The sequence below is a fragment of the Octodon degus genome, unplaced genomic scaffold (genome assembly GCF_000260255.1).
Source record: "Octodon degus isolate 3935 unplaced genomic scaffold, OctDeg1.0 scaffold00060, whole genome shotgun sequence".
Lineage (NCBI taxonomy): Eukaryota > Metazoa > Chordata > Mammalia > Rodentia > Octodontidae > Octodon > Octodon degus.
Window position 1 is genome coordinate 8360087 of NW_004524636.1, and position 17437 is coordinate 8377523.

The 17437-nt window shown below is 40.8% G+C and overlaps 1 protein-coding gene across 2 annotated transcripts in view; it reads right to left on the reverse strand.

Moving 5' to 3' along the window:
• Pak5 (p21 (RAC1) activated kinase 5) overlaps positions 1-16916 on the reverse strand; it is a 109904-nt gene extending 92988 nt beyond the window's left edge. For both annotated transcript variants that reach the window (XM_004634297.1, XM_004634298.1), the window contains exon 1: positions 16713-16916. In XM_004634297.1, coding sequence (XP_004634354.1) covers positions 16713-16916 — 204 coding nt within the window. The remainder of the gene's footprint in view (positions 1-16712) is intronic.
• Between the last annotated feature and the right edge of the window lie 521 nt (positions 16917-17437).

Below are 17437 nucleotides of genomic sequence, written 5' to 3' on the forward strand. Positions count from 1 at the left end.
TTTTTTTGCATTTAGTACAGGGTCTATAGGGTCTCACTGAACAGATTGGACTTATAATGATCCTCCTATTTTCAGCCTCCCAAGTGCTGGGATTATAGGTGCATGCAACCATGCCAAGTCTCAATCCCTGTCTCAGCACACCCTAGGGATGGGGCCAGCATGGCAGGCAAGGGATCGAATCCCGTCCACTGCACTCTACCTAAGCAGGCACTTTAGTCCTCTGAGCTATCTGGCCAGCCTGCAGTTGATTTCTCGAAGGTACGGTTTAGATTTTTCTCCCCATAACATTGTCTTATATCATGATATTAATGGGCTCAAATGCTTAAACACTTATAGCTTAAACCGCACCCAGGGCCTTGCACATGGCAAGCTTGCTGTCACTCAAGCACTGAGCTACACACCCAGCTATTAGACATCTGACGCACACTTTGTGTAGAAAGGACCCGCCTCCAGGGCTTCTTTCTTTCTTTCTTTCTTTCTTTCTTTCTTTCTTTCTTTCTTTCTTTCTTTCTTTCTTTCTCTCTTCTTTCTTTTTGTCTCCAACAGGCTCTCAAGGCATGTATTCAAATTGACCTCAGATCTCCAGGCTCAAGCAATTTTCTTGTTTCAGATTTCAGAGGAGCTGGGACTGTAGGCACAAGCCATTTCACCCGGCTCTAGCTCTGCCTTTTGATAGCTGCACAATCTTTGGAAGTCCTTTGAGTTCTCTGAGCTGCAGATCACAGACGTGTAAAAAAGGGAAAGCCATAGTTACTCTCACATAGTCAGACTCCAGCTAGGTGATGGGTGGCTGAGTATGTCTTTAGTATTAACCTGAGTCCTGCATTCCAAAGTGAGTTCACATCCCAAAGAAGGAAACAAACTGTAAATCAGTCACTGACAATTTTGAAGGTGAAGAACACACAAGTTCAGTACAGTCATCCGTTTGGGAACAACTGAACTTTATACTGGGAATAGAGTAGATACAGGCTTTTGACAATCCCATGTTTTGAATATGTTCCCCAGAAGCCAAGCATTGGACACTGAGCCACTGACGCAGCCTCTCTGAGGAGTCAGAGCTCTAACAGGAGACTAAGTCATCAGGACTCTGTTCATGAATGGCCCCGTGCTGTGTTTACAGGAGTGGCAAGGTTGCTGTGGGGGTGGGTTCCTGCGTGGAGATGAGATGAGCTCCTTTCTTCCCATCTTTTTTCTCTCTGTCCCTCCTTTTTTCTCTTTTATCTGTGTTGTAGCAAGAAGGTCCTTGTCATCTATGGGACCCTTGGTTGTGGACGTCCCAGCCTCCAGAGCTATAAAGAAATAAATCTCTGATCTTCATAAATTACCCAGGCTCGTGGTTATAATAGCTTTAAACAGACTAAAACTCACATCGACTGGAAGCCTTTCCTGGAGGTTAGCAAAGGCATCGCTGCTAGCACCACCACAGCACCATGTCCTCCAGCCACCCCACCGTCACCATCAACCACATCAACTACTGTTACCTCTGCCACAATTGTCTTGTATTTGCAAGTAACTTTTATAATCTGAAGATTTCTATTTCCTCCTCTCTTCCTTCCCTTCTCTTCAACTCTGCTCTCCTCCCCTCCCCATCTCCTACTCTTGTTTCTTCTTTTCCTCTTCTCTTTGCTTCTCCTTCTACTCTTTCTTCTCCTCTCCCTTTCCTCTCTCCTTGACCCACATAAACAACCTCACAAGGCTTGTCTAGTTGAAGGCTGGGAATGTTCACTGCCCTTAGTGGAGCAGCTACCCCCAACCTGGGCTGCTGTCTCTACCACTGTTCCAGGAGACATCCTCAGCTCTGGTGGCACCAGCATCTTCCTCTGCTGATCCTGGTCACTGGTAGGATGAGCCAGAGCAGAGCCCAGGCTTCTTGTATGACATTATAGAAACTCTGACTTTTTAAAATATCACAGTCATTTTTATTTGCCTTCAGTTTCTCCCTCTCTCCTAAGTTCAATTTCTCCTTTCAATTAGTTGTTGTTAATTTAGAAAGCCGGGCCATTTTCTTTGCTTTATTTTCACGCATTAACTTGAAAATTGGACGCATCACTGACGGGTTAAAAAACAGTGCCTTGTTTTAGACTCATTGTTCATAAAAGAGGATGTGGAAGGTGGTAAATCATAGCATTTAGGACTTCAGGTGCTACCAGCTAATTGTGCTAATTGGGCTCTGAAGCTGCAAAGTGAGGGTATAAACAGGCCAGGAAACTCCGGGTAGTAATGGTGCACTCAGAAATTCCACCTTTGCTTGTAGGATGAAACTTCTTCCCTTTTATGGGCAATGAACTTATCAATAAAATATAAACCAGCAATCAACTTGAATTTCCTGCAGGAGCAGGGTTTATGAATCACGGCCCATCTGCAGAGTTCTAACGTGACTACTAAGAAGAACATTGAAGATAAAGTGAGAATTTAGGTTCAGATCCCCAAGCAGATTTCTCAGACACCCCACGATACAGCTGCAAAATTACCAAGGTGTGGCAGGATATTTTAAATTTCTGAAGAAAGAAGAACTTGTCAGACACTTTATAAGTTCCTTGTTTACAGTAGCTCAAGTGTAGAAATGGGATTGTACTACGTGCTGTTTGAGGACCTCATTAAACACAAAGCCCTGTATTTGGCAGTCACTATGAGCCAAAATTAGAAAATTTATGGTGAAAATCTATGGAGCATGAAGTAGGGGCATAGTGTCATTCAACCTTGGTTCCAAATTTGAAGTCATACACAGCCCAACAGATTTGCAGAATTGATCAGTATTTTCAGGATGGGAAGAAAATAGAATTTCAATGTGTGTGAAAAAATTTTTTGTTATATTTTACCCGTTTTTCTCAAATGAGTATTTTCTCCTAGGAGGCACTGGGAAAAATTTACCAAAACTAGGAAACAAGAAAGCTTGGAAAGTACTATGTTAGTTTAGAAAATCCAGAGCTGCTTTGTGAAGGGCTGCTGCTCCACTAAGGGCAGTCGGGAAGTAGAGGGATCAAGAGATGAGGTGGGGTGGGACACACCCTTCCAGTACCCACCTGCAGGGACTCCTACCTTTTCCCCAGGCCCCTTCTCCCAGCAGCAAGCTGGCTGTGGTGTCCCCACAATTCACTCGCCTCCTGCTAGCCCCACCTTGGGGCATGAGAGACACTGGGGGGACATCCAGATACAAACTGTACTGCTACGAAGGGTTTGCCTGAATTAAAGTGCTCGATGCTTTTGCCAGCTGCAGGAGATAGGGTGGTGGTGCCCACTTCTACAGAAGAAGAAAGGCAGGCTGCTGTAACCAGGAAACTCACATGAGGTTGCAGAGGTGGAGCAGGTACAATGTTGAGTTTGACTTTGTTTCTCAGAGTCTGGCTCTAGGAGACTCCAGCAAGTTATTGCCAACAGCTCTTTGTAAAGTGATCTCACAAAGGAATGTCTTTCATTTGGTCTGAACATAAAATGACATGACCTTTTTAAAATCCAAGCTAACTTCTGGCAAGTTTGTAGGAGGTGTAGACAGTCTACTCGCAATGGTTTCTTAAAACTCTTCAACCTCCATGACACCAATTTCAGCTTGTCTTTACAAACCTGTTCCTCCCACTAAGTTGTACTCCCAATGGAGATGGGACCAAATACCACCTTCCTATGGAGTTTCATCACCCAGAACTTAGTAGGTACATAATCAATACTTGATAACAGGATGTATGCGGATCCTAAACTGACAGCTTTGGTCTCCTCAGCCTACCCCATAGGTCCACTGCAGAACTTAGTAGACAGGCAAGTTTTTTGTCTGTTCTGAAGGTTTCTGAACCTCTCTACTTGAAGTTGCTCTTTGGCTTCTGGAGATACTTGACCGAGGCTGAGGCTGCTAGCAATTATCTCCTGGGAGCAACCTACAGTCAACAAAGGACTGGAATTGTTAGTCAGAGGCCCAGGCACCTCGGGCCTTGCTGGAACAGTTCTGAGGTGTGTTTCTCAAGTTCTCAGAGCGTCCCCACTAGGACTGAGCTCAGGTTATTAACAACCCCTTCCTTGGCTTCTCATCCTTCTTCATCTCAGTATTCCATTCCTTCAAAGCTGAAAGGAAATAAATTCTGCCAATAATCTCAGTGAGCTTGCCACTGGGTAGGAAGGTCACGGGGGCACAACTCAGCTGGTACCTTAACCACAGTCTGGTGAGATGAGAGTAGAAGACTCAGTTACACTAAGTTTGACCCATGCAAAATGTGGCTTTTGACAAATATATTTGGCCTTCAGCTGTTAAGTTAATGGTAATTTACTCTGCAGCAACAGAAAACATAGAGTTTGTTGCCTGGAAGGAGAGTCCTACTGCAACAAATTCTCAGAAAGATAGACAGTAGCTTGCTTATGACACCATAACAAAATTCTACAGTCTAGGTGGCTTAAACAGTGAAGGCCATAAGCCTGTGATCAAGGCTTGGGAATGGTTGTTCTTTTCTAAGGCCTCTTTTCTTGGCTGACAGATTGGTACCTTGTCACTGTGCTTGCTCATGACATCTTCACTGTGTGCAACTCTAGCATCTCTTCCTCTTTTTATAAGGACCTCAATCCTACTGGGTTGGGGCCCACTCTAAGACCACATTTAATTTGACTTAGCCTCCGGGTGTCATTTTCTGAAAACACACATGGGAGGTTTGGGGCCTCAGCCTATGAAAGTTGGGATGGGTACAACTTAAGCCCCAGCACTGCAAGATGTTTTCTAACCAGGTAGTGGGTGGAAGTTGCAGAAATTTAGAAATATATGATAGACACCAAAATTGTCATGAGATGACCCTTCCTTGCAAACTAGACCTTGAGGGTGCTCATGGTCAGAACTGAGAAGCAAGTGGCGTTCATGCTATAGGACAGAGGAGGAAGACCTGAGGTCTTTGCTATATGAAGCTTCATAAACATATTCCCTCCAGTTACATGGAAAGCAAAACTTATAAGTGACAAACTCAGCTGTATTGCTAAGGAGATTTGCAAGAAAAAATGTTGATGGGCCTACTTGTTTTCCTTTTTTCCAGAGGATATAGGAATTGAAGGAACACTTTTACTTTTAAGAAAAAAAAAAAAAAAGAGTCAGAATTTGAGAACCCAAAACTTCAGATACTGTCTATATGGTAAGGACACCAAACTAAAGAGATTCACTCTCAGGAGGGCAGGCTCTAGAGAGAGGTCTGGTCTGTGACTATCCAGCTCTTTGTTGAAAACTCATCAAATGGTCAGAGTACATGGATGTCCCATGGTTCTTCTCAGTAAAACTGAAGAACTTTTAGGAAGCCTAAGGACACTCACTATCTCAGCAGGTCAAAGAATAGATGATTTTTCCTTTAACATATTTGTGGATAGGGTATCCATCTAATGGAGTCAACCACAGTGAAATACACAAAGTCTATGAAAAATTTGAGACATTGTTTCAACAGACATACTGTTAGCTCAGTTTGAAAGGGGCACAAAATATGAAGTAAAGTATATCCAGAATGCACAGATTCTGCTGATAGTAGAGGAGGCAGATACAACTGTATACACTGCAAAAATGTGCTGATATGAAAAAGTAGGGCAGAAAAAGAATCTGAAGTGTTTCCCGTGTGGTGCAATTTAGTCAGGAAACCCCTAACAATGGCCAGGCTGTATTTTGGAACAGATGCAGAACAGTGTCATGGTCTAGATAGAGGTCATGCCCCAAAGGTTTATGTGCTCAGCAGCAGGGGTTATAGAAGGTGATTGGATCATGGGGATCCAGTACTTGTCAGCAATTGATCCACTAATGAGCTCCGCAGTGAATGTGCTGAGCAGAGGTGCAGCCTGGCTCAGGTGGTCACTGGGGGCCTTTGCCTATGCTTCCTGGATGCAGGGCGGGCAGCAGTCCTCCACCAGGCCCTTCTACCAAGCTGTCTGTGCTGCAGAGCCAGTTGGTCCAGGTCTCAAGGCATGAGAAACAAACCTCTCTTCCTTTAAGTTATGAGTGTTGAGCTTTTTGTCCTCATCATAGAGAGTAACTAAGACAATTGTGAGTCCTTTCTACCTTCCTTCTCCCTGACTTCACCCCAGTTCCTTCATTTTGAGCCAAAAGTTATATACTACTTATTCCACTGGGCCAGCATTGCATGTTGGGAAATCTGAAGGCTGATCCCTTGTGTCATTAGTTTCATAGGTCCAAAATGGTGGACTGTGCTCCAGAAACTTCACTTCATTCATACTGAAGTGTCCCTGAGATGCTGCAAAGGGACAAGACTTTGGTAGGCTTGGCTTAGGGAATTCCTTTTACTCATGATAAGGATATTGGGGACTGCAGTAGCTAGTTCCCAGGCTCACCCCTATGGGACAATTCCCACCTTCCCATGCTTGTGTGTTTGTGTGATGCATTCTCCATGAATGTGAGAAGGATCTGAGCTTGCTTCTAACCAGTGGCTAAGATGAGAAGTTATCACTTCGAGAGTTGTGTTATATAGCAAATGCTATGGGACACTACTCCATGGTTACCTTACACACATTATACAAGTGTGGCAATAGGATATCACTTCTGATGGTTAAACTTGACTGTCAGATTAGACAGACTGATCGGCTTGATTTGCCCAGGTTATTGGCGGAGCTCACTTCTGGGTGTGTCTGGATGGGTCATGGCAAAGTGATGTCAGACACTGTAAGTGGTTTCTTACCCCTTCTTCTTTAGTTTTGTCCTCTTCCTCTGCTTTCCAATGACCAGAAACTAGGCAGCCTTGTTTTGCCATACCCCTCTACCACGATAGAAAGTAATAAATCCTTAAAGTAGGTCCTTAATGGACCAAATCTCTTGAAGCTGTAAACCAAATTGAATCTCTCTTCCTTTGAGTTGTGGGCACTAAACATTGTCAACCAGCAACAGGAAAGTAGACTCATATAGATGTATCCACAAACTCCAAGCAGTCTGTCGCTCTTCTGCTGGCCTTGAAGAAGCAAGCTATTATTATCTTCAGACACAAAGAAAAAGTTCTGTCAAGCCTGGGAGTACTCTGTTCCTCATGGAAGCTTCCAGGTGAGAATGAGGCTGAGCTTTACCCTTTGTGGGAAGTGGGGCAGAGGACCTCACTAAGCCTCATTAAGAAGATGCTGTTTTAGGCCACTGAGTTTGTGGCAATTTTCCATGCAGCACTGGAAGAGTAAGTCAAAGAGTCTCAATAGGAAGTGACTGAGTGATCACAACAGATTCTTAGACCAGCACCATTTTAAGTAGCATTTCTTCATTACATCTCTTATCTTACAGACAACACTAGTAGCATTCAATCAACTGTACAGTGACTTGATGCTTGAAAATGATTGAAATGATAGCTGTATCAATCACACAATGCTTTTACTTAAAATTATATGAGCAAGCAATAACAACTAGAACACTAAACAAGCTTCCAGCTACCATCCTAGTGGCTTCATTTCTATTAAAATTAGATCTTTTAAATTTCAAACATGAGTGAGAGCCACAAAGAACCACAGGCCTTTGCCTCTGATTTAGATGGAATAAATTCTGTTAGGTCATCCCTGCCAGGAGAGCCGATCTGGGGCACAGAAGGCATCCCTGAGAATAGCTTATTAGTTTACACAGAATTTTCCAGTCATCAAAGCATAGCCACCCTTGTTATTTGGTGAGTGCGGCTGTCAGGAGTTCAGAGCAGGCCACTTAATGCGAATCCAAAAGAAATCTAGAGAGATGTTTGCAATCTTGGGGAATTACTGTTTGACCTCAAATATGATTAGCTCAGGGTGGCGAGGCCATCAGAGAGCATGAGCGGTGTGCATTTACAGTTTACTCATCTGCTTCTCAGCCAATGCTGTCATTGACATATCTGGTTTAAGTATTCTATCTAATTCACTTGAGAAGACTGCATGAATTACATGCATAATGAAAACCCCTGCCAAGGACCTCGAGTACTCTACAAGTAGAAAATAAAGTTGTATGACTGCACTGATAGGAAATCACTGTCAGGCAGGTATTTTAAAGTGATATCGTTATCAAATTCTCCAGTGAGTGGTAGTACATGAGCTAAATTTAGGCTTTCTAAATGCCAGTGTCAGAGGCATTCTGTACCCATGGGATCCTGATGCTAACTAGCTCTATGATCTGGGAAATGTCACAGTACTTACCTACATCTCAGTTGTATCATTTGTTAGATTTAAAAGGCAAGACATGAAGGAAGAAATTTTTTTCTGACTTTACATCCTTTAGGCATGTTACCACTGTTTCATGCCCGGTGATGCCCTTAGCATCAGGAATCAGGATGATGTGGTGAAAGCAATCATGGGGTCAGGGGTCAGAGGGTTTTGGGGTTTGAGTCCTTGGTTTTTCCAATTGGGTACTTCAACAGATTCTTAAACTTTGCTGTCTTATTTTAAAAGATAGAGTTAATACTACCCACCTGAAAAGAATGGTTCAAAGGATGAGTGAAACAGTGTATCAGTCAGTTGTCCAATAATGCTGTATCACATCCCCCCCCCAACATAAACACTCAGTGTTGTAAAAACAGTTGGTACTAGGTGATTTTGCTTGAGGTGACTTTTTCTTCTGAAATCAGGGAGTTTCCCAAGTCATGCTCTTGTTAGGAAACAGGGCCTAAAGGGAGATCTTAGCTGCCCCATTACATGCCTTCATTTCTACTGTCCCATGGACCACGCAAGTCACTTGCATCAAACTCTAAGAGACAAAGAGTGTTCAGCCCTTCACAGACTACAATAAGAGGAACAACTGAGTTAATAATTTAGTCTACCAGAGACAAAATGTATGAAGTATCTTTAAGACACAGCATCTGATACACAAGGCTGTGACTCATCATAAGTATGTCTGATTATGGGCATTTTCGCAAACATTCTTTCCACCAATCAATCTTCCTCACGCTACTTGAGGCAAATGAGAAAATATCTCATGGTCAATAAGATCAGTACTCCAACCTATTGATTTGATTTTATAAGGTAAAAATTTGTCCATAAAATTATGATTATCTTTTTTTTTCTATCAAAGGCAAATACTTTGAGAGAAGGCACAGATGCTAAACATTATCCCTGTAAGACACATGAGAAAGAAAAGGTTTATACCAACAAAATGTAGTTGCATCTCTGATATTAGAACTGGGTTCAATTTACTTAGAAATTGGGTAAATTTGAACAAATTAGTTAAACCTTCTGAGTCGAGATTTCTTCATCTATTCAACTGGGTTAAAACTACACATTTGTTCTTGTAAGAATGCTACAAATAATATACAGCAAGTATTCTGTGTTCTGTAAAATGTTATCTCATCACATTCTCAGTTTGGAGGGGGGTTGGGATATAGCATAGCCATATTCTCAGTTTTGGCCAGACCTGTTTCTTAACATAGCTTGCCCCAAACTATGGGTCACTATGGATTTGATCTCTACTTTGCCCCTTTGCCAACTTTGGCCCTAGGAGCAGAGTTGGGGTGAAAAAATGAGGCTGCATTGGCTCCAGTTATATATTCTGCTTCTGGGGGGCTCTGCATTCTTATGTGTTCCCTGGAATTATACTGGGAGGCTGGTTGCTGCAGGAATGCCAGAAAAGGTATCTTGAACCACCAGGGAAGGCATTTGGAATAGATCTAAGCATCTTAGTCATAAATAACGTTTGTCATAACTGGTCCTCACAATTACTTTAAAATACTCTCATTTATATTTACTGTCATTTCCAGAGTGACAGGAGATGTTGAGCCCTTGGTGGGGAGTAGCTGAGATAATGCTTTTGTGGGGTCTCAATGGTCCAATTTGAATTGGGATCTTGAGAGATAATCAATGAATTACCATACTGGATGCCCCGCTGAAGGTCCTGCAGAACGTATGTGCTGAACATCTTGACACCCTCCATATGGAACAAAGGATGGACACCTTCAGCAACGATGTGCCTGGGGTGATCCTGCTCCCCTGAAAACATCAGCCTTTGCTCTATGGAGGAGCACAGGTGCTCTCTGAGCTGACATGTGCCAAAAGTTTGAAATGAAGTGCTAAAGTAGCTTAAGTGAAGTGCTGCAAGGCAAAGCATTGAAGTAAAGAGTGGGACTTATAAGAGGTTGATGTCAACTTTTAGTTTTTTTTAAAAATGTGACAGATATTTGAGGGATAAGATGATCTGCTAGAAGGAAACACGTCAAATATGAAACTCTTTGATACAGTGGAAAACTATGTCTTAGGAGTTAGCAAGTTGGGTGGGCTCACAGAAAGGAAAATCATAAGACAAATCTGGCTGTGGTTTTGGTTTATCCTGTTTGAAACAAGATAACCTTGCTCAACTCTCTCTAATGTAGGCAGGTCTTTACCATCCCTGAGGTAGCAAGATGATTGAAAAGGTATACTGAAATTGAAAAGGACTTTGGAAATAGATAAGCAAATAAATAAGAACTGTGAGGGTCCAAGTATGCTCTATTCATTGGCTTTCCAATGCAGAAAGAGTCTAGTAAGTTCAACAAAGAATTTCCTGTCCGTCCTGCCAATGAGCACTTTATTTCTCACCAGATCAGGAGACATAGTGTAGTTCTTCTGAAGTGAGATTTTAGATAAAAAGCTTTAAAATTCAGGTAACCCAATCAACCAATTTCATTTTATGACTGCATCCTGCTTTCCAATAAAAGTAACCATCTTTATAACAAAGGCACAGTTCTGTCAGGTGTTTTCTATGTTCCTTAAATATCTTTTGAAAATTACCTAGCTGGAAAGATTCCCTCACAACCCATTTAAATAGTAAGCCTCTAAGCACAGCAGGATCCTATGTTTGATCAATATGGTTGGCACACTTTAAATTGGATCTGACCTTTAAATGAATCAATCATTTCAAAACAGAACAATTTCTTAATATGAGGCCTGTGTTCTTCATCTATGGAGGTTTAACAAATATTGAAGTCCTGAAAATGGTTTCCTAATTCTCCACCCTCCAGTTCCTACTTGCCTATTTGACCATGTTGCCCTCTTCTTCTCGCCAGGCTTTGCTTACAGCCACAGATAATTGATAACTCCCCAGGCCTATTTTCATTTGCTGGTCTTCTTACTAGCTCTTTCTAGTGGCCTGGGAGCACACCTCCTCCCTGTCTTCTATTGGCCCCATTATTACCACGACTGGATGCACCCTAACATTCACCAGGAGGAGGCCCACCTTGAGGGCCAAGGGCAGCAAATTTCATGTGAGAGAGATGCTTCTGTGCTCAACATTATGTTTTAGTGGAAGGAAACAGATCTAGAAGAGGAAGGTTGCAAAACCGTACTGACTTTGTAGAATAGGAAGATCCTGGAGGATCCAATTCATGAGCTTCGAGAAGAGATTTGGTAGAAACAACAAGGACCAAAATAAAAGAACTGAAGCCACTTGCTCAGCTGAAGGGCACGCTGTGGCTTGCAAGGCAGAACCCAGGGAGCAGCCAGAGAAGCCAGAAATGTCACGAGGGATCCGTGCAGGCTCTCAGATTGCTGGGATTTCATTCAGCTGAGATCACGGCAAACATCTGCTACACAGTTTGAATCCCATGACAACAAACTCCCCAAGGCACAAGAGGCAGCATGACATATAGCCCCTTAGAGGAGCTTCTGGCCAGTCCAGGGGAGCACATAAAGTCATGTGTGAGTGAGCAGGAACCCTGGGAGCACCAGTTACCTTGGCACAAAGGAAAATAACGCTAGAAATCAGATTGCTGTCCATCTTTGCAAAACACATTTTAATTACTTAGAGTTAGGGGAAACAGAAGTAGGAAAGAAAACACAGCTTTCCAAACAGTGTTAATGTAAATTGTGACTCATGAAAAGGGAGAAAGAAAGAGGAATTTAGAATAATTGGCATGGATTCACTTTTAACATAAACTATGACAGGGAAGGAAAACGGAACAGTAATTTTGAAGAACTTGGTGCCCAGACTTGAAGAGTCACTCCTTTCTGTTTTACCTCTTGTCATCAATAATTAGTCTTTAACTCAGTGGTTAGAAGTAGAAGACAGAAAAGGAATAGGCAGAACCTCAGCTTTGGAAGACGGTGAAATACTGAAGAGGATAGACACAGGAAGCGCAGCCACAGCGAGGCTGCCTTTGGCTTTCTCTGTGAATTTTCAATCTTGACAGGAAAGAGAAGAGGGTTGCTAGAAAAGCTTTGAAGGCTAAATTAGGAAAAGCATTGTAGGGATGTAAGTATTTCAGTGATTTCACTACTGGCCTGGAGAAATTATATTCCATGACAATTAAAAGGATAGGATTTTATATTTAGTAATTTTTGAGGAAGTTACGTAGACTAGAAAAGTACTAGCAACTGAAGATGAGAGGACCTCTATTTCTATAAACAAAACAAAAACAAGTTATATGTGAGGAGCAAACTCAGAAGTGTCCGGTAATCATACATAATTACTTATATTATCTGGTAATCATATGTAATCTGCCAAGGCAGTGATTCTCAAACTTTGGGGTTTCAGGAACCTTTAAAACTATTGAAAACATAAAAAAAAAATCTAAGTTTTTTAGTTATCAATATCTACTATTATGCATCTAAAGCAAGAAACATTTCAAACATGAGAGTATAAGCTGCATGATCTATCAGGCACCAGCCTACACATCGTATAGCTTCTGAAGAACTCCACTGCACACTCAGGAGAATGCGAGTGAAGAAGGAAATGCTTCCTCAGTGTTAATAGGAAAATGGTTTGATCCTGAAGACAGCCTGAGGAAGTCTGAAGGACTCCCAGGGCTTCTGGATCACACTTCGAGAATCGTGGAGGAAAAGTTCTCGTCAAGGGGCAACGAGACAGCAACACAGATGTTCAAAACACTCATCTGTCATTGAAACTACAATCTCCTTTACTTGAGAAATGGATACATTATGTAAAAAAATCTATCTACCTATCTATTTCTATCATTTAATAAAATTTAAATGTACCAAATTAGTATAGTTGTATGATTCTAGTTGAAAATTAAAAGCAAATCTGAAACATATATTAAGATGTGCTGTGTGTCTATGTTAGACTTTAGCTAAGTATAAAGACTTCAGTATTATTCTCTGTCTTTATGGCATATATATAATGATTCCTAGGCTGTAATGTGAGGAAAGAGTGACCATTGTGCTCTCTGTTCAGCCCACTTAGAACAGTGGTTCTTGCAGTGTGTCCTTCATCTAGCCACAGAGTCTAAGAAATCGCTAAACATGTGCACACTGGTCTCCACCCCCGGCACTACTCGCTCAGCATCTCTAGGGTGGGCCCAAGGAGTCCTCTAGGAGATTATGATAAAGGATGAAATCAGAAACCCAGCAGGAAGGAACAAACAAAAGTGAGCACGCTTCTACTTCAGCAGGAATTTTAATGATATTACCTATCATATTTTTATGAACAAGATGAGTTTGGTCTATAAAGGAGTTTCACAGATTACTTTTTTGGTACTAGGAATTGAACCTAGAGTTTTGTACATACTAAACATGTACTGATCTATGTCACCAGCTGCTTGTCATATATTTTACTTTATTTGGTACTGGGGACTGAACTTGTGCTTGCCAGCCAGGTGCTTAAGCTGCTGTGCTATCTCCCCAGCATTGCCATATATTTTAAAAGGATTCTCATCGTTGTGTGTTTGTGTTGTTTCAATTAACCTACATATTCGTGATTTGGGCACAAGGGCTTCAGTTTTCAACACAAGCTTAAACTAATCTGTGGTGGGTTAGTTCTTACATTTTCCAGATGTTAGTGTCCATGCACACTGACGGTATCTTATGTGAACAACTTTCTTTATAACTACTTAAATCAAGGTTCTTAAAGTCTGGTTTCCAGAGAAGGGCCATCAGTACCTACTGAAAACATTAAAAATGCAAATTACTGAACTGCATTTCAGTTTTTACCAGGTCAGAAACCCTGGGGATGGAGCCCAGCAGGCTGGATATTATCAAAGTTCCCTGGATGGTTCTAATTGTCTGAATGTTTTGGGGAAACACCGTAAGTATACATGAGACACAGTGAGTATGACAGGTAAGCATGAGGTTCCACATAGGCCCATAGAAATCCTAGCCAATCACAGAGCCAAGTGCTGCTTGCAAAAGTTGCTTTCTCCTGGGCAACAGCCTGTATGAAACCTGCTGACCAGAACTGAAGGGTCAGCACTTTGTCCTAACAAAAGGGATGATATGCTCCTCTCATTGCCTGTTTTTATGCCATAATCGAATGTTTCATTTGCTTTCATGCACTTTGAAGGGCAATGGGACCAAATTTGAATTCTTGGGTCTATTTAACCTTAAATAATTTTGGCCCAAAAGGCTTTAAACTTGTATAATTCTATCTTCAGTATTCAATCTTTTATGTCATTTCATTTACAGTTTCTAATTTCAAAGATTGTTCTGATTTTTAAAGTATATTCTATGTGCTTTACATACCATATTCAAATAATGTGGGTGATTTTTCATGGCATTTCTAAAGGGAGGGGATCATCTAGACTGTATGGCATACTTTGAACCCTTAAATATCTCCATTTCACTTATTCTAAGAGGATGACAGAGAAAACAGCATTATCTTTGACCACCAATATTGTCTGCTATCTGTCAACAGTAGTAACCATACTCATTGCAGTTGGAGAAAAGCAGGATCATTCCAAAGGAGCTGAGTGAGACTGTGAGGGACTGGAGGTTTGCGAAGTCCTTCAGTGAAATGTACTTGGTTAAGTTCACTCTGGGGATATTCAATGCCTGAGGTCCTGTTTGCAGAAGGCAAGGCTGATTCTACACTTGAGATGTATTTTCTCATCAGCATTTTAAGCACACATAGCATTCAAGTGTGTCTGACCATTTTATGTAGACTGAATGCTTCTCCATGTAGTACCAGGGATGGAAGGTTCATAGAACCAGTATGATAATCACAGGGATAAGGAACTTAATAGTTGGGAAATATTGGTCTAATCGCCAATGATATTGGTAAGTTCTGTCAGAGGGTAAAATATAATGAGCCAGTGTATCCAGGAGATAGAAAAAAATGATCTAGAAGCTTCTCCTATATTCTATATTCATTGAGCACTCTTTAACAACAGAATACATCTGGGTTTTTAGGTAGGATGTATTTCTAAGACTGCCTTCTTCTAGAATGTTTATATCCAATAATATTGATGATGGCACTCTAGGCTTAAAAAAAGAAAGCCTTACTTTCACTTGAGAATTTTCCTTTCACTATGGTAATTAACAATAAAAGACTTTTCTGGGTACATTGCCCATTTCAGTTTCTGAGTTTTGCAAAAACAAAAACACAAAGAGAAATCTGGGCTCTGAGAAAAACAAAGAAATTGAAAAGAAATGTATTTATAATACGCTTCTTTTCATATATTCACGACCCTTGGCAGATCTGAAGTTTATTGAGTCTACATTCTGCTAACATATAATTATTGTCATGAACATTCTTGACCCCCATCCTACTAGCTTTTTGTTTGGTCACCAATGAAGAAGTTTTTTCAGGTGGGGGGAGCTGTGCTTAATATCAGTAGTAAACAATATCATAAGATATTGTTTAATATTAATTACTAGAGCTGGTTATTTTCTGTTAAAGTACTGCTACATGCCTGATTAAATTGTAAAGTGTTTTTGTCCTTAAAGTTTATCTTTCCAAATATTTGCCTTTTGTGTACTTAACATTTCAATTATACTGAAAAAAAATTTAAAATCATATAAAAATAAAATTCACAAAATGCAGGACTGTAAGACTCTATTGGTCTCTGGATAAAGCATAGTCACATGTTTAATAGTAGAACAGAATGACTAAGACCATGCCCACATGGAAGAACCACAATTCTAACTTGGTTATCTCAGATGGTATAAGCATTTCCAATAATTAATCAAATATTCTTCCTCTTTATATTATTTTAAGTATGCTTTGCATATCATTTAAATACAGTTTATGAAATATTAACCTTGCAAATGATAAGGGATTCATGTAGACTTATTAATATAATTAACAAGAGAAGAATATGAATTTTGTGCTTGTCTTGTTTAGGAAGCTCTAGAATGTTCTATGGTGTATTATGATGATAGGCATCAGTGATACTTATCACAGAGAAGATGGACAGTCTGGAATTCTTATCATCCTGAAGAACAGAGAGAAACTGGAATGTCTGAGTTTTCTTGCAGTAATATTGCACAGCTGAAGTTGACAGCAAGTGGAAAACAATAAAAATTATCTAGCATAATTTTTGGTCAGAGTCTCTTGCCTATAGTAACTTGAAGGGATTGATAATATTTTTCAGTATAAAGATGCTTACGTTAGACAATGTGGAAGTAAAAATTTCCTATTTTTGTAATGGAACTTTATGTCTGATTTAATGTTTCTTTGTTTTTGTTTTATTCTTTAAAATAAAGTAAAATTAAGTTAAAAAAATAAAATGACTCACATGTGAAGCCAAGCTTCCATTTTATGCCCTGGAATACATACTAAATGGAGATTAGTATAATCACTGAAAAAAGATGGTAGCTATGTGGATGTTTTATAGCTTACCAACAAAGATGGTATACTGCACAAAATAAAAAACATGGTTCTTTTTTTATTTGTTTATTGCTATGGTATCAAGGAACAGACTCAGGACCTCTGTACTGAGATATAGCTTCAGCCCTTGCATTTTTTTTTTTTTTTTTAATTTTGAGCCATGGCTCACTAAGTCACTAAATTGCCCAGGTTGAACTTGAGCTTGTGATGCCCCAGCCTCAGCATCCCAGTGTGCTGGGACTACAGACACGGGCCGCCATACCTGGCTGAAAGCGTACCTCCTACACCCACATACCTTCATGGGTGCCAGCTGTATGGGTGTGATACATGAAGGGTCCACCATGGGCTTCGGCCTGTTGGCCGTATCTGCCAACAGACTGTGCCATTGCTGCGGAAGGCCCGTGAATTTCTGCTCTTGTGGGTCAAACCCAGTATGAACCCTGTGTTCAAAGTTGGATGGGCCAGATATTTCAATCTTTTTCTTCTTCTTCCCAAACATGATGAAAATTTCTGGAAAATATAAACAGAAAAGAGGTATTGATTTAGATTTTTGCCAGCAGAAGATCATAAGAAAGCTAATTTAATTAATGCGCAGTTACCTTTTACCAATTACATCTCTGGACTCCAGCTACAAAGCATAAAAGTTGGATTTTTCAGGGTGTCTAAGCAATTCTACTCAAAATAGTTTGTTCTCTCCTTGAACACTTCAGGTACAGTTCTTGTCACATGGACTTTGGATTGGGCCACGCTGCTGCTTTGACCAAAGGACCAAGGGTGAAAGCACGTTTGGGGTGGAGGTGTTCAAAGCATTGCGTTTCCACTTTTCACTTGTGTTTCTCGAATTTGCCACAGAGGTGAGTTAGCCTTGGTCTCAGAGGAAATGATACATGAGGCAGACACAAACCCAGGTGAGAGTCAAGACCAGGCAAACTAAAGAGCCCTTGGTAACACCCAACTGGTTCACAAGAGAGAAATAAATATTTTAAACTAAGCCATTGAGATTTTCTGGACTTGTGTGTG